Here is a 27,323-nt window from a genome sequence, read left to right as displayed (position 1 = left end):
AGATTGAAGGAATAATTTAAGGATCAGAAAGGGTCTTGAAGTAATTTGACGATCTCTTGAACCACTATCTCTACTTATTCGCAATTTTGAATATCCAGACGTATATCCAACCGGCTTTTTACATTCTATTTTTTGAAATTTACCTGTGACGTCACTTTTTGTGGCGTGGATACATCCGTGTGACGCACAGTTCATTATTCCATTGTGCTGTATTTGTGTTCTGTCGTAAATTAATTTTAGGTGTTCGTGGTTATTCTGTGGTTTACATTTTGAAATGTACTATTATATTATTTATTTGTGTATATCTCTGTCCTGAATGTTCTTGCATTTATTTGTACTGTATTCCTGTCACGTAATGTTGTCATTTTAGCGGTATTTTTAACATTGTCATATAAGCGGGATGTTTCAAAATTGTCTAGCCATAAAACCAGGTTCAACCCACCTTTTTTTCTTTAAATGTCCTGTACCAAGTCAGGAATATGGCAGATGTTATCACATAGTCCGTTTCTATGTATGTTGGCGTTTGTGTTTGTAGCAGTTCAGTGTTTCTGTTGTTCCGTTTTGTTTGTTTCAGTTTTGGTTTGTGACCCGGATTTGTTTCAGTTAAATTGATTTATGACTATATATTGAACAGCGGTATACTACTATTGGCTTTATTTTGGATACTCTGTTTACCGGCGGAGGACATTTAAGCGCATTGAAAAAAATCGAACGTTTTAGCGCCTAAGTAGAACCCAGTTTAGCGCCAGATTTTTAACCCATTTTAGCGAAAATTAAAATTGTCAATGCCCATTTTAGCGCCATATTTTTAACCCATTATAATAATAATTAGATTTCGGAAGAGGAGGATGTGTTTAACGTCTTTTTTCTGTAAATAACTTGTGTAATACATTTTAGGTCCTTTGTTTGCAAATTTTCCTCATCCATACTCTGTATAAACTCTGTGCGTATGATCTTAGAAGGCCTTTGTGAGATATCATCGTCAGTTTTTCGTTTAGCTCGTGTACGAAGGATGTGGCGTTCAATCTGTCGTTCATGATTATGGCTGTGTGTTTGCTTAATGATAATAGATGCTTTCTGTCCTTAATCTAGCTTTGCAGTCTTTTATCTGTAAATATAAGAGGTTTATAAAATTGATACTTGAGATGTAAGCAGTTATAGGCCTTCAACAATGAGAAAAACTACATCCTATTTATTAACGGCTGTGTGTATAATAAAATCTTATATATATATTTTTTTTCATTTAGCGTCTTTTATCTAAATATAAAAGGTTTAATATAATTTTGTGCATTTCATATAGATATTAATTATTATCATATTGGTTGCAATGAATAACATTGATTTCCCAGTGAAATAAAAACCGATAATTTCACATGTGAAATAAACGTGGTTATTTCACTCCTCTGACGTCATACAACAATAGGCGTTGTGAAGACGTCGATAACGTCGAATCAAAACAAATTGTGAATGCGTCGAAAAAGATATAGTTCCTTACGTTTTCTACTTTAATTTCATAAAAAAGCCATTTGCCAATGTAATAAAAAGAATAACTAATCAAAGAATTCAAATTTCGAAAAATATTCAACTCGTGACCGAACAACACTGATAATTAACTCGTGAATTAATGTGTTGTTCGGTCACTCGTTGAATATTTTTCTCTATTTGAATTCTTCGATTAGTTATTCTATAAATATTTACCGAACAACTCCATGCTATTTCTTGGTCTTTCAATATTTTGTCTATCCTATATCGGTATCCATCACAAATTACACTTTTCTTTCCTCTATTCGTTTCAACAACTTGTATTTCCATGATGAACATATAAACAACTTAAACATTAAACCAGGATAAATTACTGTTCATGGTTATAGTAAGGTGAGTATTATTCAACCAGGTAAGTTTTCGCTGAAATGGGCTATCGAAAATACAGGTGAACGGATTAATCCCGCGCTAAAATTGGCTCTAATGTCTGCGCTAAAATGTCCCCTAGTAGTTTAAAATATTTCGCTTAAATGTCCTGCGCCCCTGTTTACACCATCAATAACAAATTTTCTCGAAAATCGTTATGGTATCATTTCCATATCTCTGCCCGAGGAATTTATGAAATATTACTGTCGTTGATATGTATGAGGGCTCTGCAAGCCTACTAAAAATGTCTAAATCGGATCTTTGAATGTTAACACGAATTACCGTAAGACCTTTTTTTCTATATTTTTACATCTGGTGCATAACAATTGGTACCGTTAAAGTTGTTAGTACAATGTTTTTAAACTTATATTGAATTATGCTATGTATAAAATTATCAAAAACAATATATCAAATGTAGATGTCCGAAAAAATCGGGCTTACATATTGATTTTTTATTCACAAAGAAAACTTTTTTTCTGGTCCGACATGTCTAACGTTTCTGATTGAAGTTTATTCAAGTCATGTGCATTAAACACAGCAAAAGATTTTAAGTATTTCAAAATCTAATGTTTTTAACAGCGTTCGCCAAGCTACTTGAACGGTTATTTTTTAATATAGACAACTCTATTATGTAATCGGATTTTATATTACGACATATTATATTTCAGTCATGGTACACAAGTTAGTGGATTAATTGCAGCGGTGAAAGATAACAGTATTTGTGTAGTTGGTGTCGCATTTAATTCCACCCTCATAGGTGAGTGTAATAATAATATAGGTTATACATTTGTAACACCAATTTCAAGAAATATTGTCCTGTAGAGATAAGGAGGAACTCTTAAATGTTATTGTATGAAATATCTTAATGCAATACTATACCATTACAATTTGATTTTAAAGCATTGTCAAAGGCACTTTCTTGTCCTATCATTCATAATTTCTTTAGATTAATGGTAAAACAAAAACAAGTATAGATCATAACCGGAAAAGTTATCCGGACAACTGGAGCATGAAAATAAAATAAAGGTCATACAATTACTATATAATATTAGCTGTTATTATACTTCACGTAAAAATGCCAGATTTTGATTGACAAATACGAGGTAAATAATTTACTCTATCCCATGGCTGAGCGGGAGACAATTTTTTGAATGTCACCCTCTCGTGCAGACCAATCAAAAATCGATAATTTAAAGGACAATGAATTGAATTTACATCAAGTAATTAAAGACAATACTTAAGTTCTACATTGAGTTTGAGGTTTGGTATAAAAATTTGATTAAATATTACATGTATTTTACCAACACCTTTGTCATCTTTCCAATTTTTTTCGGGGGGGGGGGGGGGGGTCCAAATATATACCATTAAATAACAATTACAACGTTGAAATCCCAACTTGAAATACTTTTTAGTTCTATTCTCCTGATTTAATTTATAGTACCGGGTAATTAAACAAGCAACAGTACTCATGATGTTTTCTTTTTCTCTTACCCCTTGGACATTGCCTAGGGGGGTTGTACACTTCGAATTTTTAAGAGTTCTCTTGCATAATTAATCAACAATAAAAATCATCATTGTGTAGCATTTTATAGTGCATGGAAAGCCATGTACTATGAAAAATAGAAGGGAAAATACTGATTTTCCATTGGACGAGAATGGATGAGTATGTTCTAAATATTGATCAGATAACCATTTTGATAAACAATGTTTCGTCTGGAAGGCTCTATGTTTAATCCTACGGCAACCTCAAATGTAACACACACATTAATAAATACATTGAAAGTATGGAAAAGGATTAACAAATAGAGTAGGTATCGATTATGCAAACTATGTAAATTTATTTCTCTCTTTTTTTTTTAGCAATATCTGTATTTAAAATTTCTAATATCGTTCATAGATTTTTGTTTATATGAAGATGTTGACAATGTGTGACAGAACGACCAAGTATGTAGAAAGAAACTTTATTGAGTCTTTCTACATATGTATAACATACCGGCCTCGGAAGAAGTTTTTAATGACGTCAGTGTCCAATGATGAAGACCTAATATCTGGTTTATAAACTTTAGACGTTATAATATTGGGTCGGAGGTAGTATTCATAAAAACCTGGAGATCTATTTGACATTAAGACATGTTTAAAATAAAACAAAATTTCTAGAATAAAATTATTTCATAAATTCCAACTAAAACTCAAACGAATCTCTTGCAAAAATCACAACATTTTAAAGAAAAAACCTTTATTCATGACCATTTAATTTGAAGTTTTACAATTACTACCCATCCCATAGGTTTCCGCATGTGACATCATACAGGTGATTCAGTTTAAATCATATTTATGTTAAGGTGTATGTCAAAAATCTTTAATTGCATTATTTACATTATGTCGGCCGCGAATCTGAATTTAAAAGACTCATAGTCCTCAAAATTGATAATTTTTGGTGGTAAATAATTCCTGTTTGTAATGTCCTAACAGAGAAGTATTTTTTGTGTTATTTACCATATGAACCGAATTGAACGGAAAATCTTTAATGGACCTGTCTGGTGTGTCCTGAAGTTTGGACGACAATCTGTTTGTGTACTATTTCATGAATCATGCATTTTTGTATATATTGCCGATTGTTTGTTGAAAAACACGTCCTCCAACATATATTTCAAGCATCTTGACAATTTGAGATAATTTTTGTATGAATCAGAGTGATTTTTGACAAAGAACGATTTATTCCCCCCTAAAACAAGATACTAGTATCTATGTTGGCCATTCTTTTTAATGATACAAAGCAGGACCTTACTCTTTCAATTTGTCTTTTAGTTTGGATGGGGAATACAAGTGTGAAGTGTAGAAAAGTCTAATGTGTTAAAACTATTGCATGATGAATAAAGGCAACAGTAGTATACCGCTGTTCGAAATTCATAAATCGATTGAGAAAAAAACAAATCCGGGTTACAAACTAAAACTGAGGGAAACACATCAAATATAAGAGAACTACGACACAACAGAAACACAACATTAAAATGCAACACACACAGAAACGAACTATAATATAACAATGGCCATTTTCCTGACTTGGTACAGGACATTTTAAGAAAAAATGGTGGGTTGAACCTGGTTTTGTGGCTAGCCAAACCTCCCGCTTTTATGGCAATGTTAAATATAACATTAAAATGACAACATTACATGACAGGACTACAATACAAATAAATGGGAGAACATATAGGACAGAGAAACATACGAATAATAGCTAACAAAAGGTACCAGGTTAAAAATTTAATACGCAAGACGCGCGTTTCATCCACACAAGACTAACCAGTGACGCTCAGATCAAAAAAGTACGAAAGCCAAAACAAGTACAAAGTTGAAGAACCTTAAGGACCAAAAGTTCCAAAAAGTTGTGCCAAAGAGTCTTAGATTGTATGAACTCTAACAGATCTTGGGAATATTTTAGTATCCACATCTGATTTACGCCACCTCTAGAATATGTAGTTTCTCAATAATAACTTTGAAGCCCGGCTTTGATTGCTGATTTGATGACCCAGCAATATATAATATAACGTTGTTTGTAAGGACACTTGTGTAATTTATGTATCAAACACAGTGAAAGAAGATCCAGTTCTTCATCGTTGGTTGAAATTCCAAAGGAAAATAGAACAGACCTATGATTATCCGGGATTTCCTCCTTGATTAGTGTCGTTGGGGTATAAGTGAATTGTCAATACCTAATTCATTTTTCAAGCAGTTAATGTAATGTGACTTACACATAACAACGATGTTGTTAGAGGCTTCATCTGTGGGGATAACAACATATTTTTCATGGAGGTAGGTGCTTTCTACATAAGGAAATGCCTGTACCAAGTCAGGAAGACAGTTGTTTTCCATTCGTTTGATGTGTTCTAACTTTTGACTTTGCCATTTGTTAAGGGACTTTTCGTTTTGAATTTTCCTTTGAGTTCGTTATTTTGCTATTTTACTTTTTGCAACATTTGGGTCTTTAAAGATTGATAGCATGCGTATTCATAGACCCATTCAGTTTTTCAATTCTGAATTGTATCAACGACCTCACAGACGTAATCCATTCTGAAAGAGTATCTACTTCTTTCTTTTTTTATCGCGTTTAACCCATTGCCTGGTATAATCATCGACTGAATCCATTAGTATTTAATATCTAGTAGGTCACCAATGTATTTCGGATGTATCTCTGGTGTTCTGTGGTGTCTAGTACTACTTTGACCTGTTTTCTTCTCCTTCGTTGCCTTCTTGTTTTTATGTTAATGGTTATATTTAAGCAAGGTATATTCCATTTAGAAGTTAATATCTTTGATAGGACGTAGATACATCAATTTGGCAGGTTTTAAACGAATCCCAGCTACAATAGATGTAGCAATATCAATTACGGAAAATATCTGATATTTAACAAATATGGTCAACCATGTTATTTTCATCTTTGGTGTTTCAATTGAGATTTACATTGGTGGTAATACTGAAACTATAAAAATGATCTGAAACTTGTTTTCCTTGTGATGGTGCTTAGGATAGTTTATGATTAATTTTTTGCCATTGAGTTGTTAGTTAATTTTCGACTTATGGGTTTGCACCTGTCCTAAGTCAGGAATCTGATTACAGTAGTTGTCGTCTGTTTGTGTAGTTCATACTTGTTTCTCGTTTCTCGTTTTTATATAGATTAGACCGTTGGTTTTTCCGTTTGAATGGTTTTACACTAGTAATTTTTTGGGACCCTTTATAGCTTGCTGTTCGGTGTGAGCTAATGCTCCGTGTTGAAGGCCATACCTTGACCTATAATGGTTTACTTTTATAAATTGTGACTTGGATGGAGAGTTGTCTCATTGGCACTCATACCACATCTTCCTATATCTATTGGGATAGTTTATGATTAATTTTTTGCCTTTGAGTTGTTAGTTAATTTTCGACTTAATGGTTTGAATGTCCCCCTTTGGTACCTTATGACTGATCTAGCTGTTCTAAGTGCTCTAAAAAGTAAAATCACAAAAATACTGAACTCCGAGGAAAATTCAATCGGAAAGTCACATGGCAAAATCAAATGACAAAACACATCAAACGAATGGACTCTTTACTCCATAGACGTTTAAAAAGACTGACAAACTCAAAACTATAAGAAAATCTCATACAATTGCATGTTTATGTAGCTATAACACTAGTTTAACGGAAAATGCCTGTACCAAATCAGGAATATGACAGTTATTTTCCATTCATTCTGTTGATTGATATTGTCGATCGTTTTATTTTGGTTCATGGACTTTGCACACAAATGTGCGGCCTGGCTAACTCTGTTTGGCGATATGCAAAAAAAAAATCAGTATCGGTTCAAATAAGAAAAAACATTTAGTCCAAAGATGCAGCGAACGAAATGCAGGATTAAAGTTTTCTTCTTAGCCCCCCCCCCCCCCCCCCCCCCCCCCCTTTCCCCCCTCTTAACATCAAGTAGTTGCTTCCTTATTATTGAAAAATAAACAATTCTACGATGATTTAGAGACCATTCTAGCATACTATGATTATGGTCTTAATATTCGGAAACGTTGTCCTTCATTTGTTGATACCAATAACATAATATAATATCATATCACCAATAGTGCAAAACGCTGATTTGATATTTATTCACGTCTAACAAGGGTGTTATATCAAACAATCACTCATCCTACCTCGTTTGCAAGCCCCACATGATGTTTGATAGTTACCATTATGCACCAAATATTGGAAGTATCGCATTAAAAAATCTCAAAAAAGCTGTCAGTAGATATATCAATTAAATCTTGATCTCACTTCCATTTTCCCCCAATCAAAAGTAGTTCCCGCTGCCATTGTATATTCATGTATACAATAAATGTGTCATGCTTTACAGACACTGTACAGCCTAAGAGACATGATTTATTTCTTTTAAAGGAGTTCGGATACTTGGTCCCTATGCAATCACAGATTCAGAGGAAGCGCAAGGTCTTTCTCACTATCTGTCAAATGTTGATATATATAGCAATAGCTGGGGACCTGTTGATGGTACTGGTTTTAAAAGTCCTGGTTTACTGACAAAAGCAGCATTGCAGGATGGAGTGACTAATGTAAGTTGCCATATTTTTTCTTTTTTGTGTTGTTGGTTTAATGTCTAATTGACATACTGACATAGGAATATCGTTCTATTTTTTTCAAGAATGAAATAGATTTTTCAGTCGGGAATGGTTTTGTTCCGGTTTACGTAGATAATAGAATTATGATTCTAATGCAATTATTTTGTATCAGTGGTTCTGATTGGATGACAATAAGCGTAAAATTCTCTATCTCCCCGTCTGTAACTAAGGAAGCCGACATTTTGAATACCGGAATGTATTGACATTTTGCACTTAGAAATCTTCTTTTTATCTAGTTTTATTACATTCTGAAGCAGACAAGAAGCCAGAAAACGTCCGGTGGTTACGTTTGAAGCCGGAAGCATACCTATGACGTCACCTAGTTTAGGCGCCAAAGAAGATAAAATCATTTCGCGGAATTTTCGTTTAATGAAGCAACACAACGGGTGCCACATGTGGAGCAGGATCTGCTTACCCATCCGGAGCACCTGAGATCACCCCCAGTTTTTGGTGGGGTTCGTGTTACTTAGTCTTTAGTTTTCTATGTTGTGTCATCTGTACTATTATTTGTCTGTTTGTCTTTTTATTTTTGGCCATGGCGTTGTCAGTTTGTTTTCGATCTATGAGTTTGACTGTCCCTCTGGTATCTTTCGTCCCTCTTTTATAGTGAAATAATGACTGAACTTGAATTATTTGTTTATTTTGCATTAGAATAGAGATAACTGTATTGTATTTGAAGCTTTGCGGACGTCCATCGGTAGTTTTACTGTCGCAAATATCCGTTTACCTGTCTCCGCTACGCGTCGCCAGGTAAACTAAATTTGCGACAGTAAAACTACCGATGGACGTCCGCAAAGCTTTAAATACAATACAGTTATTTCTAAAATCTACAATATTTTACTCGCTGGCGTTGAACATATACTTTATCGCATTGACACATTTAGCCTCAGTTTTCTATTTATCTTTTAGATATACAATCAATTTAACTGTTCGTCTATTAAATTTAAACTTCGATGTATTGTGCGTAATAGGAATACAAGAGGAGATACAATGTATTAGGTAAACGTCGACAATTCAACAACACAACAATAACCAAACGACATCTAGAAGGGCAACATACTAGTATAGCCTTCAAAATAGACAGGTGTAAATGAATTTAACGGAAACAATAAAAAATTTGTCATCAACACCCAATTCTCCAAATGACGAAAAACAATAATAAGATACGATAACTACGGACGAGGTTCCTAACTTGGGACAGGCACATGCAAATATAAACTCATGTATTCTAAAACCAGTTGTTGGCATGATACGGGTTGTGTTCTTCTCATATATTTTATGATGGTATGATACTAAACCCCTAACGGGAGGGATTGTGCTTGATTTTCATATGATGAAGATATAATCCTTCAATCAGTTTAATTGAGGTCTGGAGCTGGCATGTCAGTAACTGCTAGTAGTCCTTTGTTAATTTATGTATCATTGTCATTTTGCTTAGTTTCTTCTGTTACTTATTCTGACATCGGACTTGGACTTCCTTAAAACTGAGTTTTACTGTGCATATTGCTGTGTGTTTGTTTATTCTTCATTGTCTAGAGGTATAGGGGAAGAGGGTTGAGATCTCACAAAACATGTTTAACACCGCTGTATTTTTGCGCCTGTCCCAAGTAAGGAGCCTCTGGCCTTTGTAAGTCTTGTATGATTCTTTTTTTAATTTCAGTTCTTTTTGTATGTTTCGGAGTTTAATGTGTCGTCCCTTTTCACTGAACTAGTACACAAGGGCCAGATGAAGCCCGCCTACGGATGCGGGATTTTCTCGCTGTCTTGAAGACCTATTGGTGGCCTAGGGCTGTTTTCTGCTCTTTGGTCGGGTTGTTGTCTCTTTGACACATTCCCCATTTCCAATCTTAATTTTAAATGTAGCTAGGTTATACTAGCTGTGAGATCTCAACCCTGTCCATTTTTATTGATCGACATTAGCATATCAACAAAAGTACAATACAGAACAGTAGAATTCACTTTTACTGGTTACACACGTGTACCGATGTAACATTGCAACTCTATTTCACGATATATTCTACCTTCATTACCCTATTTCGTTTCTTTAACAACATGTCAAAGCATGGAATAACACCAAACGAACTGTTCAATTGATTTACACGATATGTTTACAATACGAAATTCAAATTTTTACTTCATGTTCAATCTTTATTTGTATCAAATCTATACAAACACTGCTGAAAACGAATAAGGAAACCGATCTTGAAACCACTGTCATTGAGATTACTTTTACGGAACTGCTATTTCCAGACTTATGAAAGAAAATTCGACAAAATAATAGTGTCTTGCAATTTACAAGCCAGTTTTCATTCTGTTTTGAAATCTTAAGTTTCGAAATATTTTTCTCTCTAAAAAATAAAACTGTACTGTTGCTACTAGTACTACTATTACTTTTAGACATGTTACGAAAGGGTATATTGTCGTCGCAGAGGTTGACACATTAGACGTTAATGAGGGGAATGTGTCAAAACATTAATAACTGGTAAAATTTGAATCCTATGAGTGATGTTAACCAGCTATGCAACACACGTCTTGATTCTTTTGAATTATGTTAATTTAGAACGTCATGGTTTTAAAGCGAACACGTTAATCATTTTCAGATATCATTGCTTGTGATTATAGAACGGAAAAAAGGATAGTTTACCAAAGGGATATTCAAACTCACAAGTCGAAGACAAACAGAGTTCAATCTGTCTCTTCACTAATCCCGGACACAGCTCTACAGTCTCGCAATCTAATCAAAATATCGATCTCGGATTTCGTTATGATCATTGGCTTCGAAGAGCAAACGAGTTACGATAAATATGAATTTTAATCTGATTGTACAGACTGGTTATTTTTTTTTTTATCTGGGATTTGTCCAATGCCTTTGAAAGTGTTTAAATGACTTATAGTGTGTTCCGCAAATGCCAGACACTCCCATAATCGCAGGTTAATTTTTTTTTTTACACTTTCTTCTCTTTGTTCATGGTGTAGCTCAGAGGTTCTAAAACTAAAAATAAATCATACCAATTTCACTTTGAATCTTTGGGGAATACCTGAAAAAGAAGATATTCTTGTGTGTGCTGTTTGCGTAACTCCGAACGTTAAACGTTTTATCAGTAAAAAGTATTTACAGTGTATGAATATGTCATGGTCCTTGTTTTTATCATCACTCTAAACAATGTAGCAAAAAAATCAAGACAAATGTGCAACAGAACTTGATATCCAAATATTTTATTAAATAACAAATAATTGTCGATTTCAGTGCATGTTGGAAATTTCAAATAGTTCAGTAGATTTTGTTTTTCATTGTTAAACCTCTTGAAATGCAAGTTTTTTTTTGTAAATTGCATGAAAACATTAGTCAATATATAAACTGCCTGAATCTTACACAGACATGTTAGAAAAAGTTAAAAGTTTTCAGGCATTTTACAAAATGCCATAATAAAGAAAAAGCCGGTAACATTTATTAACTTATTAGATGTTTGCCGTTTTTGTTTCTTAATATTCGTTGTTCCAACACCAATATACATTAGATGTGACGTGTCAATCATTCACACTGGTAGGATGTACTAGTTACAAAACATTACCTCGAAAGAGTTTGATTATGAAACATTGAAAGAAGATGTTCTTGCATTCAGTCATTCATCGATTAAAAATACCGATTATTATGTTGAATACTACTTGATATTTCATATTCATAACATATTATACAATTACCTAAAAACATACTGAAAATGATCGGTTTTGACGTTGGAATGAATGTATGTTCGTACTGATGTAATATTATATTGTTTCGTTGCTTGTCTGATTGAGATATGCATTTTTTATTAATTTAAAACTTGCATGTTTAATGAAGAAATGCCCTATATTTTACATTATTTCGGAATTTGCAGATCCATTTGATTAGAAGATAGATAACTGACTCAATCTACAGATCTTTCCTAAAACATACCTGTAGTATTTACATTGTTGATATTTATCAGTTCAAGTTTGTTTACGTTAATCAGCTGTCGGTACTATAAACTGTATGCATCACCGGATGCAGTGACATGAGTTATGACTTTGTCTTAGATTCCCACGATCTGTATTTCTACTTAATGATCTTGAATGCTTGTTATAAAATCATGTGTATTGCTGTTGATGCTAGTTAGTTTATATTAAACCATGTAACCATAAAGTTGTATGTTTATTCCAAGGTGCCTTGAGCGCGTACACTACAATTTGGCGACGAGAAAATGTATTTTTGTAAATGGATTTAGAATCCGGGAATTATTGTTTAGATATCTTATTCGGTGAACGTGAATACGAAGTTATTATGGCAAAATTACTGGATTTACCAACTGTGCAATCTTTTGATTGTAACGGAGAACAATCTTCACTTTCACAAAGATGGACAAAATGGAAGAAAAGTTTTCAGTATTATATGACAGCATCTGGCGTATCCGAGGGAGGACAGAAAAGAGCATTACTATTACATTTAATTGGACAAGACGCACAAGATATTTTTGAGACATTTACCGATACAGGAGATTCGTTTGAAGATGCCGTGGTTAAATTCGACCAATATTTTCTTCCGAAGAAAAATCAGCCGGTAGAACGACACGTGTTTCGTAAATGTAAACAGAACGAGAATGAATCAATTGATAGTTACGTTACAAGACTTAAAAACTTAGCAAAAACTTGTGACTTTGGAACAATGCTTAACGATGCCATTCGAGACCAGGTTATTGACATGTGCTATTCAACAAAATTAAGACGCCGACTTTTGCGTGAAAAAGATTTGACACTAGAAAAAGTCCAAGACATAGCGAGAGCAAGTGAAGCAGCAGATCAGCATTCCGCACAATTTGAGGAAGTTCACATAAACAGAGTTCAAGTTAAACGCGACTTTAATGCAGCGAGACATCAGAGACATGACTATCACTCTAAAAGAAAAGATATCGAGTGTCATCGATGTGGCCGTACGGGGCATATAGCTAGAGAATGTACAGTTGCCATGGATAAGACTTGTCACAAATGTGGCAAGATGGGACACTTTGCAAAGAAATGCAAGAGCAAGAAGTCAACAAAGGAACAAGGAAAGTTTTACAAGAAGGAAAAAGTTAGATATATGGAAGAAGAAAGTTCCGACGATTCCGAAGAATATGTATTCGCGATTGATCGATCCTCCGAAAAAAGGATTACTTTGAAAATAGGAGATGTTGTTATTCCATTTTTAGTTGATTCCGGAGCTACGTGTAATATTATCAATAGTGAAATTATGAGCAAATTAAAGAAATGTGGTGTCAATAAAATTCCAATTGAGAAGCAGTTATATGCATACGGAGCTATTAATCCGTTAATGATCAATAGCAAGATTAGATCTGATATAACATGTGAGGAATCAAGAAAGTGTGTTAAAGCCGATTTCATGGTAATTGATGGTAATCATACACCTCTGCTGGGTCGTAGTACAGCAAGTGAATTAGGCATTTTATTGATCGGTCCATCTGTCAATATGATCAATACACAAGGTGATATAAGGTCACAATATTCTGATTTATTTTGTGGATTAGGTAAATTGAAGGATTACCAATTGAAAATTTATATAGATAAAAATGTTAAACCAATTGCACAACCAACTAGAAGATTACCGTTTAATATTCGAAAATCTGTGGAAGAAAAATTATGTGAGTTAGAAGAAATGGATGTAATTGAGCGTGTTGAAGGTCCGACAGAATGGGTGTCACCACTAGTAGTAGTTCCGAAACGTAACTCGGAAATTAGAATTTGTGTTGATATGAGGCGAGCTAATGAAGCCGTAAAACGTTCGAGACACCCAATTCCTACAGTGGATGAAATTTTACAAGAGCTAAATGGAGCTAAGGTATATTCTAAAATTGATTTAAGGATGGGTTTTCATCAAGTAGAACTGGAACCTGAATCCAGAAATATAACAACATTCACTACCCATGTTGGATTATTTCGTTATAAGCGATTAATGTTTGGAATATCGTGTGCACCAGAAATGTACCAACAATGCATTAAAATGGCTTTAGAAGGATGTGCCGGACAACGAAACATATCGGATGATATAATTGTATACGGATGCACACAACAGGAACATGACGAGCGTTTGAATAAAGTTTTGGACCGAATGCGCGAAAAGGGACTAAGACTGAATAAGGACAAATGTAGGTTCAATATGGACAAAATGACGTTTATGGGACATGTACTTTCAGCAAAAGGGATCAGTCCCGAAAAGTCAAAAGTCGAAGCCGTAACAAGTGCAAGAAATCCAAAAACCGCCTCGGAGGTGAGAAGTTTCCTCGGACTTGTAAATTATTGTGGTCGCTATATACCAGACTTTTCAACAGTTTCAGCACCTCTCCGAGAGCTAACGAGAGCAAAAACTAAATGGATATGGTCAAGCAGACACCAAGACGCGTTTGATGAACTGAAAAGGTTGTTAGCAAGTGCAAAAACGCTAGCATATTATAATAGTAACGCAGAAACACACGTGATAGTAAATGCGAGCCCTGTAGGACTTGGAGCTATTCTAAGCCAGAAACAAAGCGATGGGAACTTTAGACCGGTTACATTTGCTAGTAGGACATTGACCGATGTCGAACAACGATATTCTCAAACCGAGCGCGAAGCCCTTGCTGTCGTATGGGGATGTGAACGTTTCCATTTGTACTTATATGGAAAGGAATTTATTTTAGTGACCGACCATAAACCGTTAGAGGTTATCTATTCCCCAAAATCTAAACCACCAGCTCGTATTGAAAGATGGGCGATGCGTTTACAACCTTATACGTTTAAGGTAAAGTACAAACCAGGACCGCAAAATGCAGCAGACTGCCTTTCGAGATTGTCGCAAGTTCAAGATGAGACTACAGGTAGAAACATTGCAGAGGAGTATGCTTATTTCGTAGCACAAAATGCAGTTCCGAACGCGATGACGTTTAGAATGATTAAAGATTCAGCACATTTGGATAAAGACATGAAACAGATTTTGAATGGAAAAATTTCAAAGTCAAACAATCTCTTCCGTTTCCGAGAAGAATTATCAGTTGTTGATGGTGTACTATTAAAGGGAACACGAATCGTTATACCTGATAGGCTTAGAAAACAGACATTACAGTTAGCACATGAGGGTCATCAAGGTATTGTTAAAACAAAACTGAGGCTACGTGAAAAAGTATGGTGGCCTGGAATCGACCAAGACGCCGAAAATCTTGTTAAATCATGCAGAGCGTGCCAAGTCGTAGGACCCGTGCCGAAACAAGAACCTATAAAGAGAACACAGCTGCCAGACGGACCGTGGCAAGACTTGTGTGCCGATCTTATGGGACCGTTTCCAACAGGTGAATATGTGTTTGACGTAGTGGATTATTACTCCAGGTGGCAAGAGGTAGCGATACTTAAATCAGTTACAACCGATAAAATTATCCGTTCGCTTGATATGATGTTTTCTCATCACGGAATTCCAATATCTTTAAAAACGGACAATGGACCCCAATTCACATCAAAGGAATTTTATAATTATTTGAGCGAAAACGGTGTCAAACATAACAGAAGCACACCATATTGGCCTCAAGCCAATGGTGAAGTTGAACGACAGAACAGAACTTTACTTAAAGCATTTAGAACAGCTAATGCCGAAAATCGAGATTGGAGGAAAGAAATTCCGAAATTTCTGCTAGCCTACCGCAGTACTCCGCATAGTACTACTGGGAAAAGTCCCGCAGAACTCTTATTCAATAGGAAAATTCGTACAAAACTACCCGAGATTGATGCGGAGAATGGAAAAGACGACGCAGATACGCGAAGAAAAGACTTTGAAATGAAAGAAAAGGGAAAAATATATGCCGACCAGAAAAGAAAAACGCGAGAATCAGACATTGACGTAGGAGATATAGTGTTACAGAAACAGACAAAAACCAACAAACTGTCAACATCATTCGAACACGATCCGTATTATGTTATCAATAGAGAAGGATCTCGACTTACCTTAAAGAACAATGAAGGGAACATTTCCCAAAGGAACAGTTCATTTGTTAAAAAGTTTAATGGACAAATAAACGAAGAGAAAACTTTAGAGTACGAAAACATTGACACTAATATTGAAGACACAAATGAAAATGAACATACAGATACAGAAGTTAACCTTCGTGAGGATTCATTGATACCGTCAAGACCAAAACGTAACCAAAAGTTACCAGAGCGTTTTAAAGATTTTGTGATGAACTAAAACTGTACATGTTCGCTTAGACTGTATATATTTAGTATAATCATGTAGGGTTTCATTAGGTTAATTTCACACATTTTACAGACAATTTCTTTAGATCAAATAAGTTCTTAATTTCGCTAAGTGTTTATTTTGGAATTAATCTTTCAATAATATAATTATCAATCCAAGGAAAAGAGGAATGTAGTATTTACATTGTTGATATTTATCAGTTCAAGTTTGTTTACGTTAATCAGCTGTCGGTACTATAAACTGTATGCATCACCGGATGCAGTGACATGAGTTATGACTTTGTCTTAGATTCCCACGATCTGTATTTCTACTTAATGATCTTGAATGCTTGTTATAAAATCATGTGTATTGCTGTTGATGCTAGTTAGTTTATATTAAACCATGTAACCATAAAGTTGTATGTTTATTCCAAGGTGCCTTGAGCGCGTACACTACAATACCTTTCTTAACACCCAAGAATATTGGCTAATGGTACTTCTGGTCAACTCTAAATGCAATGAAATGTTTTTGAAAATCCAGTATTAGGCCGACTTTTTACTCGAAAATTTAATCTGATTGAACATATTTTATAGAGTTTGAGTGTTGCCATTGTTTACCGTGGAAATCGGAATAGTTGTTGAGCGATAAAAACTTTTTAGAGCTTCTTGTTACATAATATAAGGTATCAATTGCAACACTTACACATTGCAGGGAAGGAATGGTAAAGGTGCTATTTACATATGGGCAGCAGGTAATGGAAATACTGCAGACAACTGTAATGCTGACGGCTATGTCAATAGTATATATACTGTAGCCATTTCTAGTGCAATGATTGGTCAAAATGCATGGTACTCTGAAGTATGTGCATCTGCCTTAGCTGTAGCATATGGTGGCAGCCAGGATGATAGATACCTGGTAAGTCTAGTATTTTGCCATGATAAAACTTTTGGAGGGAGTTGTAGGGAAGGTTATCAATATTTAGCAAGCCGTTTGTTATGCGCATATATATTTGTTGTAGGAAGATAAGTATTTTGTAGACCAATAAACTGTTTTAAGCAGTTAAAAGAAAAGTAGTAGATTTTAAAAATCAAAATTCCTGTTTCCAATGTTTATTTATCGTATTGTATAATTGTTTTGTATTAAGTATTTGATATGAGGTATTTATTGGAAATGCTGATGACAATATCCCATTTGTAATTGATTTTGATATCCATTATTTTAACTATATCCAATTGCAAACTTTTGGTCGTATGACTTTTGACGTGACTCGGTATTTATACATCCCGTCATCCGGTTTTTGACACAAATGATTTTTACAGTGTTGTTTCTGTTTTGATTACCTTTGTATTTACATTTACTTATTTTTACTATATCGAGAAAGTGTATATACTATATACGTAATGTATTATCAACGACAAAAACTTTTTTGTTGACGTCATTGTCAAATTTAAATTTTACTATCTACTACACCTTTTTTTTGGCGTCTTTGTTAGATTAATTTGTATGTTTGTTTGAATTTTTAGTCAGTTGAGTTGTATGTCTGTGATGTATGTTTACACAGTTTTGGCTGCTGGATCCTAATATTATTGTCACATTAACCTATTATGTCTGTTTTGGTTGCTAACCCATTTGGTCAATATAACGGAACTATATACAACTGTCATGCAAGTGGGAGGTTCAGCCAGCCATAAAACCAGGTTACAAGTCATGAATATGGCAGTTGTTTTTCACTTGTTCCGGTGATTGATAGCGTTTGATATTGTCAGTTTTTATGGACTTCCCCTTTTGAATTTGCCTTAGGAGGTCGATATATTTGTTATACTGTTTCAGTACAGATCTGTGTTAACAGACACAATATTATCAAGTCAATAATTGATTGGTAATTGTTATTTTTTTACTTTCAGTGCAAAATATTTCTGTCTCAACACGGTAAATCGGATTTAACGTTCTTATTCCAACGTGACAATGTACATGTATTCATCCCCTCAGCATGTGTGTAACTGACGGACGAAAGAAGCACAGCTGATCGCATTTCTATACACTAGTCTACCCTTATATATTCTAATGTTATTATGCTCGAAACTTTTTTCCGAAAATAGATAAAGGCAACAGTAGTATACCGCTATTCAAAAGTCATAAATCGATTAAGAGAAAACAAATTCGGGTTACAAACTAAACCGAGGGAAACACATCAACTATAAGAGGAAAACAACGGAACAACAGAAACATTGATCTGCAACGAAAACAAACGCCAACATACATAGAACGGACTATTTGATAACAACTGCCATATTCCTGACTTGGTACAGGACATAATAAGAAAAAATGGTGGGTTGAACCTGGTTTTATGGCTAGCCAAACCTACCGCTTATATGGCAATGTTAAAAAAATATCGCTAAAATGACAACACTACGTGACAGAAATACAGTACAAACAAACAAACGCAAGAACACTCAGCACAGAGAAATGCATAAATAAATAATATAATAGTACATTACAACATGTAAACCACAGAATAACAACGGACATCTCCCATGAATTAACGACAGCACAGGACACCACAGACTGCGTCACATGAATGAATCACAAAAAGTGACGTATATATAATCTTGAAATTCATACAATTATATGGAACGAGATCAAAATAACCTTCACGAAGCATCCTTCAGACAAAAAAATGTTATTGCTTATCCCAGAGTTGAATGACATTTATTCAAACAATATCTGCACAAATCTTATTATATAGTCTTCGTTGAATCCGACTTACTTATGTCTTAACCTTTGCAAGATTCGATCACAATATATAAAATAATATTTGTCAAATTTGGTCTGTATAAATCTTGGTCAAATCGACTCAACGGTTACTGAGGATTAGAGATATGGTAACCCGGACTTTTCTATCCTGCATTAAGATCCATGCTGTTGGAGAGTCTCTGTATCTTTGCGGGATATATAATTTAAAATTCTAATATGACGTTCTTCAAACGCTTTCAGTACACACCCGTGGTAAAATATGAATTTATGTGCCGTGTTTTTTTAAACAAAGATATGAACGGACGATGACCTTTCCCCAGCTGATTTAAGATTTAATGCGTGTTAGAAGTATCTCCAAGCTATTAATCAAACCTGTACCGAAACAGACTCAGAACGACTTATGAAGTAATTCCAATGGAAAAAATTAAATAAATTAAAAATGACAAAATATTTAATATACATACATAACAAAATAAAAGTACAAACACAATAAATACAAATATAAAGAATTATAAAAATTGATGTTACGGGCAACATGCTTATGGTCGATATGTATTTGAAATATAAGTAAAATACATATCTCAATAAAGAAATTAAATTCACATTATTCGAGCATCTATCGCTGCAACTGCAATAGACGATAGAGTGTAGATGTATTACTGTGACTTCAAATAACTTAGACCATGAGGAGAAAGTTACAAGCCGCTTGAGTATACATCTAACAGAAACATAACTCGTAGAGTATTGAATGAAACCTCAAACAATGTGAACTTTATAGCAAAGCGCGCCTTTAATAGAGAGTAAGGAAAAAGGCCGAAATATAATTCGAAGAACACTGTGTTACTTCAAAATACCTCTGTACGCGTGTGACATGTTGAGCGCTGGCCCATTCCATGTCAAACATAGGTACCTGCATGTTGAGTGCTAGCCCATTCCATGTCAAACATAGGTAACTCAAGTATACCTACTCTTAAATTATATACCTGCATGTTGAGCGCTGGCCCAGCCCATGCTTAGATGGTATGGGCTCACTTTGCAACCTGAGACTGATAACCTCAGTGAAAAAACCATCTGCACACTAAAACATGTATCCAAAAGGACTGTCAGATGGACAAACAAATGAATTGTTCACCCAACGAGAGGGCTGCCTAGTTACCCGTTATAATTAGGGCTGCCTGACAACTCAGGTAATAATATTGTGACAAGTAAAGAATGGGTAAAATCCATTATTACTTAGCCCTCATAGCATGTTGCCAAAGCACAAACCACAATCTCGGAGTTGTTAGGGGTGGCGGCGGGTCAATTAATACAAATAAAATTGATACAAAAAATAAACATGTTTATCTATTTCCTTTACAAAATTTCAACTACTATACTTATTACTATATTACTATAGACGAAGTTGGGGAGGAGTGACCTCAAGATTGACACGCCTGATATATCAGATAAGGTAGATTATCAAAACATCGGGATTAAACAATTTGAAGACATCAATGAATAAGTCAAGAATAAGAGATAAAGTACCAAATGACAGCTGCAAGGAAATAAACACTAACATAAATTTTAAATAATGAACATTAATACACATATATTGAAATGTGAGGTGATCGTCAAATTTAAAGTCATGGATTGTTTGGGCTGTTCCAATCTTACTCCCACGTCGTTTGCTTACTACGAATGAATTACCCGAGGTCAGATGGTGTAAATGACGTCATAGAACGATGACGTAAGAATATAAGCATTCTACGGGATAATGCACGAATTTCAAACTGAAAAGATAAAAATTTGTTGAAAGCTCATATTCTTAAATAAAAGTAAGATAATCACTCAACTTCGTCAAAAACTGTCTTAGTACGTTATTGTAAATCATCTAAGCATGTCACTTATTCATTTTTCTTCGTATTTTACGTCAATATCAATAGAGTGTTCAATTACGGGAACAGCAAACACTTCCCTTCACCTAGATCGAGCGCTACGAAACAAAGACAGCACATGCTCTCTTTATCCTATTAGAATAGAAATAATTCATGGGGGCTTCAATTTATAGTGATTTTACTACGGGTTGGCACTTAATGCTGATATTTTACCCCTCGCTATCGCTTGTGGTAAAATATTTAGCATAAAGGGCCAACCCGTGGTAAAATCACAATAAATTGAAGCCCCCATGAATTATTTCTTAAATACTCAGTCACGTCCTTGTCAAATGGGAACGTAAAATACTAGATCAGTCATGAGAGAGTGTCGATCATTTTAATCCAGTAGACTCACTTTGAAAGATTTGCCACTGGACTTTAAGCCTCAGCGTTAAGCAAACCACAATCAATATAGGTCCAACCAATCCTGTTCTTTTTTTGATCATTTATAACGATTTCTAGAACTATTACGGATAATTATAAAAGTATTGTCACAAAGAATCAAATTTTATTCACTGTAATCTATACATGTATATACACTGGAAGAAAATTTATGTTAGTGATATTTGAGTGTAAAATCCCACGTGAATCACTGTATTCCTGATTTCTAAAATTATTTTTAAAAGGTACACAAAGGCATTAATAACCTAGATAAACCTCTATTTGCTACTGTTATTTAATAAACACCATAAGAGAAAGAAAAACCTAAACACAAGGTTTAAAATACTTTTGTTTTATTTACCAGCACTGTAGACACCATGCCTCCTAGAAATAGAAATAAGATATGTTACACACCCTATTACCGGCTATTGGACTACAGATGCAATAGGTAACACAGATTAAAGTCTGCTATAAACGGATGCAAAATCAATTGTATTGCAGTGGCAATCGGAAACGCAGACAATAGTTTTTAATAGAAATTGGGAACACAGATCCTATCGAATCTGCCGTATCGTTAACCGGTAATAGGGTGTGTGATGCATGTAGTTAGTGTAGTTAAAATAAAACCTAAAGACTGTTCGTCGAAAACGATTACTTGATTTTTTTTAATTAAATACTGGAAATGGCTTATGAATAATAAATCACATGATTGCAGTTATGATTAAATCCTTCAAGAAATAGTTATCATTCCAAACTAAGGCCAATATTTAGACAGTATGTGTTAAGGAAACACACAGGGGCTATAATCCTGTTCTAAACGCTTCGGCCCAAATCTTGCTCGTCATTTGGAGATCAAGAAATTTAAAAACCGATTAGGACACACTATTTATGTTAGCAGTATTTTGGGTCCTTATTTCGTAGGCAGATAAGTAGATTTTCGGGTTTAATCTCCGTATCTTTTAGCATTAGAAGGCCTCATTTTCTGAAATTCACGTAATAGCATAGACATTGCCTGTTTGATTGATAATTATATATGTATAAAAAACTAAACATATCCCGTTTACTTAGACGTCTAATGATATATCAACATCGAAATTGTCATTTGTAACAAAGACATCAAAAGAAAATCAAATTAAAACATATTGATTTCAGACAACTACTACAATACAATCAGGATGTAAAAGTGCTGGTATTCAGGGGACATCGTACGCAGCACCTATAGTTACTGGTATAGTTGCTCTAACACTGGAGGCAAAGTAAGTTCTTTTAGCCTCTACTATTGATTTCTCTTACACTGGAGGCAAAGTAAGTTATTTTAGCCTCTTCTATTGATTTCTCTTACACGGGAGGCAAAGTTAGTTCATTTCTCTAACACTGGAGCCAAAGCAAGTTCCTTTAGCCACTTCTATAGATTACTATTATACTGGAAGCAAAGTAAGTTCTTTTAGTGTGTTGCCAAATCATTAGAAGCAAAAGTTTTATAGTTATAGTCATGCATTTGAAATCTGCCATAAGTCGTCTACGCTTGCGCGTACGTTTTCAAGGCATCAATTGTGAATTGTGAATTGATGCCATGAGAATTGGTGACGTTATCCAATCAAAATGAACGTTACAAACGATGTTGCATTAGAATTGTCAGTATTGTTGCTCAAATACTTGTTATTACGAAAACAGTAAAGCTGCAGATATTGTTGATATATCCCCTGGATAAAAGTCAGTATCATTACATACAGCTTTGAATCGGATTATTTGAATTTCAAAGTGCAGCTATGATCCTATATACATGTATATGCTTGCTGTTCGGTGTGAGCCAAGGCTCCGTGTTGAAGGTCGTACTTTGACCTATAATTGTTTACTTTTTACACATTGTAACTTGGATGGATAGTTGTCTCATTGGCACTCATACCACATCTTCTTATTTATATTAATATACTATGAAATAAGCGCTTAAAATGCAAAATAGACTTATGCCCCGTAAGATAGATAAGATATGTGGCCGACTAGTCCAGATCGAGCTTGTGCATTGTACCGGTTGACAGAATGTTGACAGAATTAGGGCCGTAGACACTTTAGTGAAAACGTTACTTGTTCGGACATTTTAAGTAATGTTTTTCTTTGGGAAATATTAGAATATAATGATGACTAACAAAGGATGATTGTATTTCGTTTCGGTTGACTGTTGTTTGACAAAATTAAGGCCTTATGAATTTAAAAAGTTTTCATGAAAATTGTACATGTTCGAACTTTTGTGCAATGACTGCAAATTATGTTTGTACATTAGGGTATAATGTGAACTTACGAATCGCGTGTGCGTTTTGTTTCTGTTGACCGATTATGTGTTGTAAGGCTGCAGGCGGGATATTCGTGTCGTAAATAAATATCTAGGTATGTTTGGATGAAAATCAATTCGTTATTCAAACTGATATCTTGATGCAAGATTAACAAAAAATTGTCATTAAAATTCTGTACAGTTTCTTCTTGACGTGTGGCTTTCTCTACTGTTTATGACGTTGCCGCATGCACCTTTTTATGAAAAACAGCCACAGTGTAGGGAGGCTTGATTTCATATTGCAGATTAAGAATTGTGTGCTTGGTTCTAGTAACTGCAAGCATAGTTTGATACAATATAATACTTTTCATTATTGGTGTGTTTGTACTTTAGGCTTTGTTATTAATTATATGATTGAGTATCGTTAATTTATAGCCAAGTATTTTTTCTGTACCGGTAATAATTGTATGGTCTTTAATTTATTTACTCACATGAAACAAACCGGGATGCGGTATTCAGTACGTAGGTGAAACTGGACGATATTTATCTAAACGCACTCAAGAACATCTGTATCGTTTTAAAAGACCCAATAAATTCAAAAGTATCATTTATCAACACCTTAAGAAGCACAATCATCCTATTAAATATTTAGCAGTTCAACCTTTAGAAGTAGTAAATAAGCAGCCTGGTGAATCTCATTCAAAGTTTGTACGATCGCGGAAAATAATTGAATTAAATTGGATTAAAAAATTACAGACAGTCTACCCTCTCGATCTTAATGATAATATCATGGGAATTGGTAATATATCAAGAACCGATTCTGTTAACATTTTGGATATAGTTTCTAAAACTGTTCGTAAAAACCGTTCTCATGGTCGTAGAAAAAATCGCAATCAAAGAAAATTTCGGACCAATCATACCAATATTTCGGACCTTATTTCTATTTCAAAAAACATCGGCAGACATTATCTGTTAACAAAGCTCTGTTCATTACCGGTTAATAAGTTAAATGAAATTTTAGAGGATTGCAACACAATTTCATATAGCAGTCCTAAGAATGAAATCGTTCAAATTATAATGGCATATTGTTATTCTAAACTGTTTCCCAAAATTGATCGCCCTGAAGATCATAAAAAACAGTTTATTAAAATAAAGTATGTCAATAAAGGTTTTGATTTTGTAAATATTGCCGGTATTTTTAACGACTATTCTGTTAAAGAACAAATTCCGGGATATTTTGATAATACTGAGCTCCCTCTTATTTGTTATATTTACAAGAAATCTACCCGGAAATTTGTGTTTAATTATAGCCAATTGTGTAAAGATGTTAATATCAGTGAAAATACACCTACTTCATGTAATTGCAGTAATTCCGAATACATTTATGGACCCATTTCCCATGTTATAACAGGAGATCTTAACATCGTTCAAGACCGAGAGTTAAAATCATTCCTCAGTAAAGGACCTAAATATCGTCCCCCGTCAATTATTAATTGGAATGAGTGTCGTAATATCATCCACGACTCACTCCATACTTACTGTTTGAAATGGATAAAACGGGAAAAAGCTGACAAAAAATCTTTGGACTCTTTTTTTTAAATCAGTAATGAACATAGTTGATATACGTATTCAACATTTTAAAGAACATTTTACTCTTAACAATAACCACAATAAACCTATTTCTCGTATCAAACATAAACTAAAAGAACTAGCCAAGGAATTTGTTTTTTCCCGGCCGATAAAGCTGCTAATAATATTATTATTGTTTGGCGTAAATTTTACATTGAGGTTCTGAAAAAAGAAATCACCATTTCACCAACATTCCAACTGACTCCATTTTCAGAAAACGACATCTGTAACAAACATAAACTTTTAGCTACCGCTTTACAAGCAGAACCAAATACAATGAAAGTCCCAACTATGTATTGGCTTCCGAAGCTACACAAAACACCTTACAAATATAGATTCATTTCGTCTTCAAGCCATTGTTCCACTACTAAATTGTTTATTCTTCTTACCAGTACACTTGGTACAATCAAAAACCTGATAATAAATTGTTCAAATAAGGCCTTCGAAAATAGTGGAATTAATTACTTTTGGAGTGTCAAGAACTCGTTGGAAGTACTTGATAAATTGCATGCATATATTGGTGATTTTGATTCTGTTCAAAGTTTTGATTTTTCTACCCTATATACCACATTGCCTCACATTCTCATTAAGAAAAAATTCACACACCTAATTAAATGGGCATTTATAAAGTCAGAATGTGAATATATATGTTCAAACTCTTTTAGGTCATTTTTTAGTAGCAATAAACAAAAAAACTATGTCAATTGGACATGCTTTGATACAATATATGCCCTTGAATTTTTACTAGATAACATTTTTGTTCGCTTTGGAGATTCCGTATATCGTCAGGTTATCGGAATTCCAATGGGGACTAACTGTGCACCACTTATTGCTGACCTTTTTTTGTATTGCTATGAGTTACAATTTATGACAAAAATCAGTAAAGACCCATCGAAACAACATCTGATACACAAATTTAATAATACTTTTAGATATTTGGATGATATTTTGGCTCTCAATAATGACGACTTCAGTATGTATACTAAAGAAATTTATCCTGTTGAACTTACTTTAAATAAAGCTAATACTAACAATGACCACTGCCCTTTCCTCGATCTTGATATCTATATCATTAACGGAAAGCTTAATACTAAAATATATGATAAAAGAGATGATTTTTCATTTCCTATCGTTAATTATCCATTTTTAGATGGTGACGTTCCCTTGTCACCATCTTACGGTGTTTATATATCTCAACTTGTACGATTCGCTCGTGTATGTAACAATGTTTTAGATTTTAACGAGAGAAATTTATGTATTACTGAAAAATTATTACACCAGGGTTTTCGATATCACAAACTAGTCAAAACATTTACTAAATTTTATCATCGGTATAAGGACATCATTCGTAAATATAGCTCAACATGCAGACTTCTTATACGTTCAGGTATTTCACATCCAATTTTTTATGGAAATATTCTTTATAAAGCACAAAAATGTCAGTATTCACCTCTGAAACTAACAAAACCTTTAAATAGACTTATTAAGAAGGGATATAGTTACGATACTGTTGTCAGGTCATTAAAGATTGCATATTTTGGCGTTAATATTGATTCACTTATAGGGTCTTTGCATCGGCACTAAACACATTTATTTAAAAACCAGTTGTTGGCATGACACGGGTTATGTTCTTCTCATATATGTTATGATGGTATGATACTAAACCCCTAACGGGAAGGATTGTGCCTGATATTCATATGATGAAGACATAATCTTTCAATCAGTTTAATTGAAGTCTGGAGCTGGCATGTCAGTTAACTGCTAGTAGTCTGTTGTTATTTATGTATTATTGTCATTTTGTTTATTTTCTTTGGTTACATCTTCTGACATCAGACTCGGACTTCTCTTGAACTGAATTTTAATGTGCGTATTGTTATGCGTTTACTTTTCTACATTGGCTAGAGGTGTAGGGGGAGGGTTGAGATCTCATAAACATGTTTAACCCCGCCGCATTTTTGCGCCTGTCCCAAGTCAGGAGCCTCTAGCCTTTGTTAGTCTTGTATTATTTTTAATTTTAGTTTCTTGTGTACAATTTGGAGTTTAGTATGGCGTTCATTATCACTGAACTAGTATATATATTTGTTTAGGGGCCAGCTGAAGGACGCCTC

At 34.3% G+C, this 27,323-nt stretch overlaps 1 protein-coding gene across 1 annotated transcript in view; it reads left to right on the top strand.

Moving 5' to 3' along the window:
• Positions 1-27,323, top strand: part of LOC127724912 (furin-like protease kpc-1) — a 40,684-nt gene that overhangs the window by 11,177 nt on the left and 2,184 nt on the right. The window contains exons 3-6 of the mRNA XM_052231914.1: positions 2,577-2,665; positions 7,822-7,994; positions 16,981-17,184; positions 22,470-22,573. Of these exons, the coding sequence (XP_052087874.1) occupies positions 2,577-2,665; positions 7,822-7,994; positions 16,981-17,184; positions 22,470-22,573 (570 nt within the window). The remainder of the gene's footprint in view (positions 1-2,576; positions 2,666-7,821; positions 7,995-16,980; positions 17,185-22,469; positions 22,574-27,323) is intronic.

This window comes from Mytilus californianus, unplaced genomic scaffold, assembly GCF_021869535.1.
Source record: "Mytilus californianus isolate M0D057914Y unplaced genomic scaffold, xbMytCali1.0.p SCAF_14, whole genome shotgun sequence".
NCBI lineage: Eukaryota > Metazoa > Mollusca > Bivalvia > Mytilida > Mytilidae > Mytilus > Mytilus californianus.
Note: the sequence above shows the minus strand (reverse complement) of the source record. Positions and strands in the feature narration are given on the sequence as shown.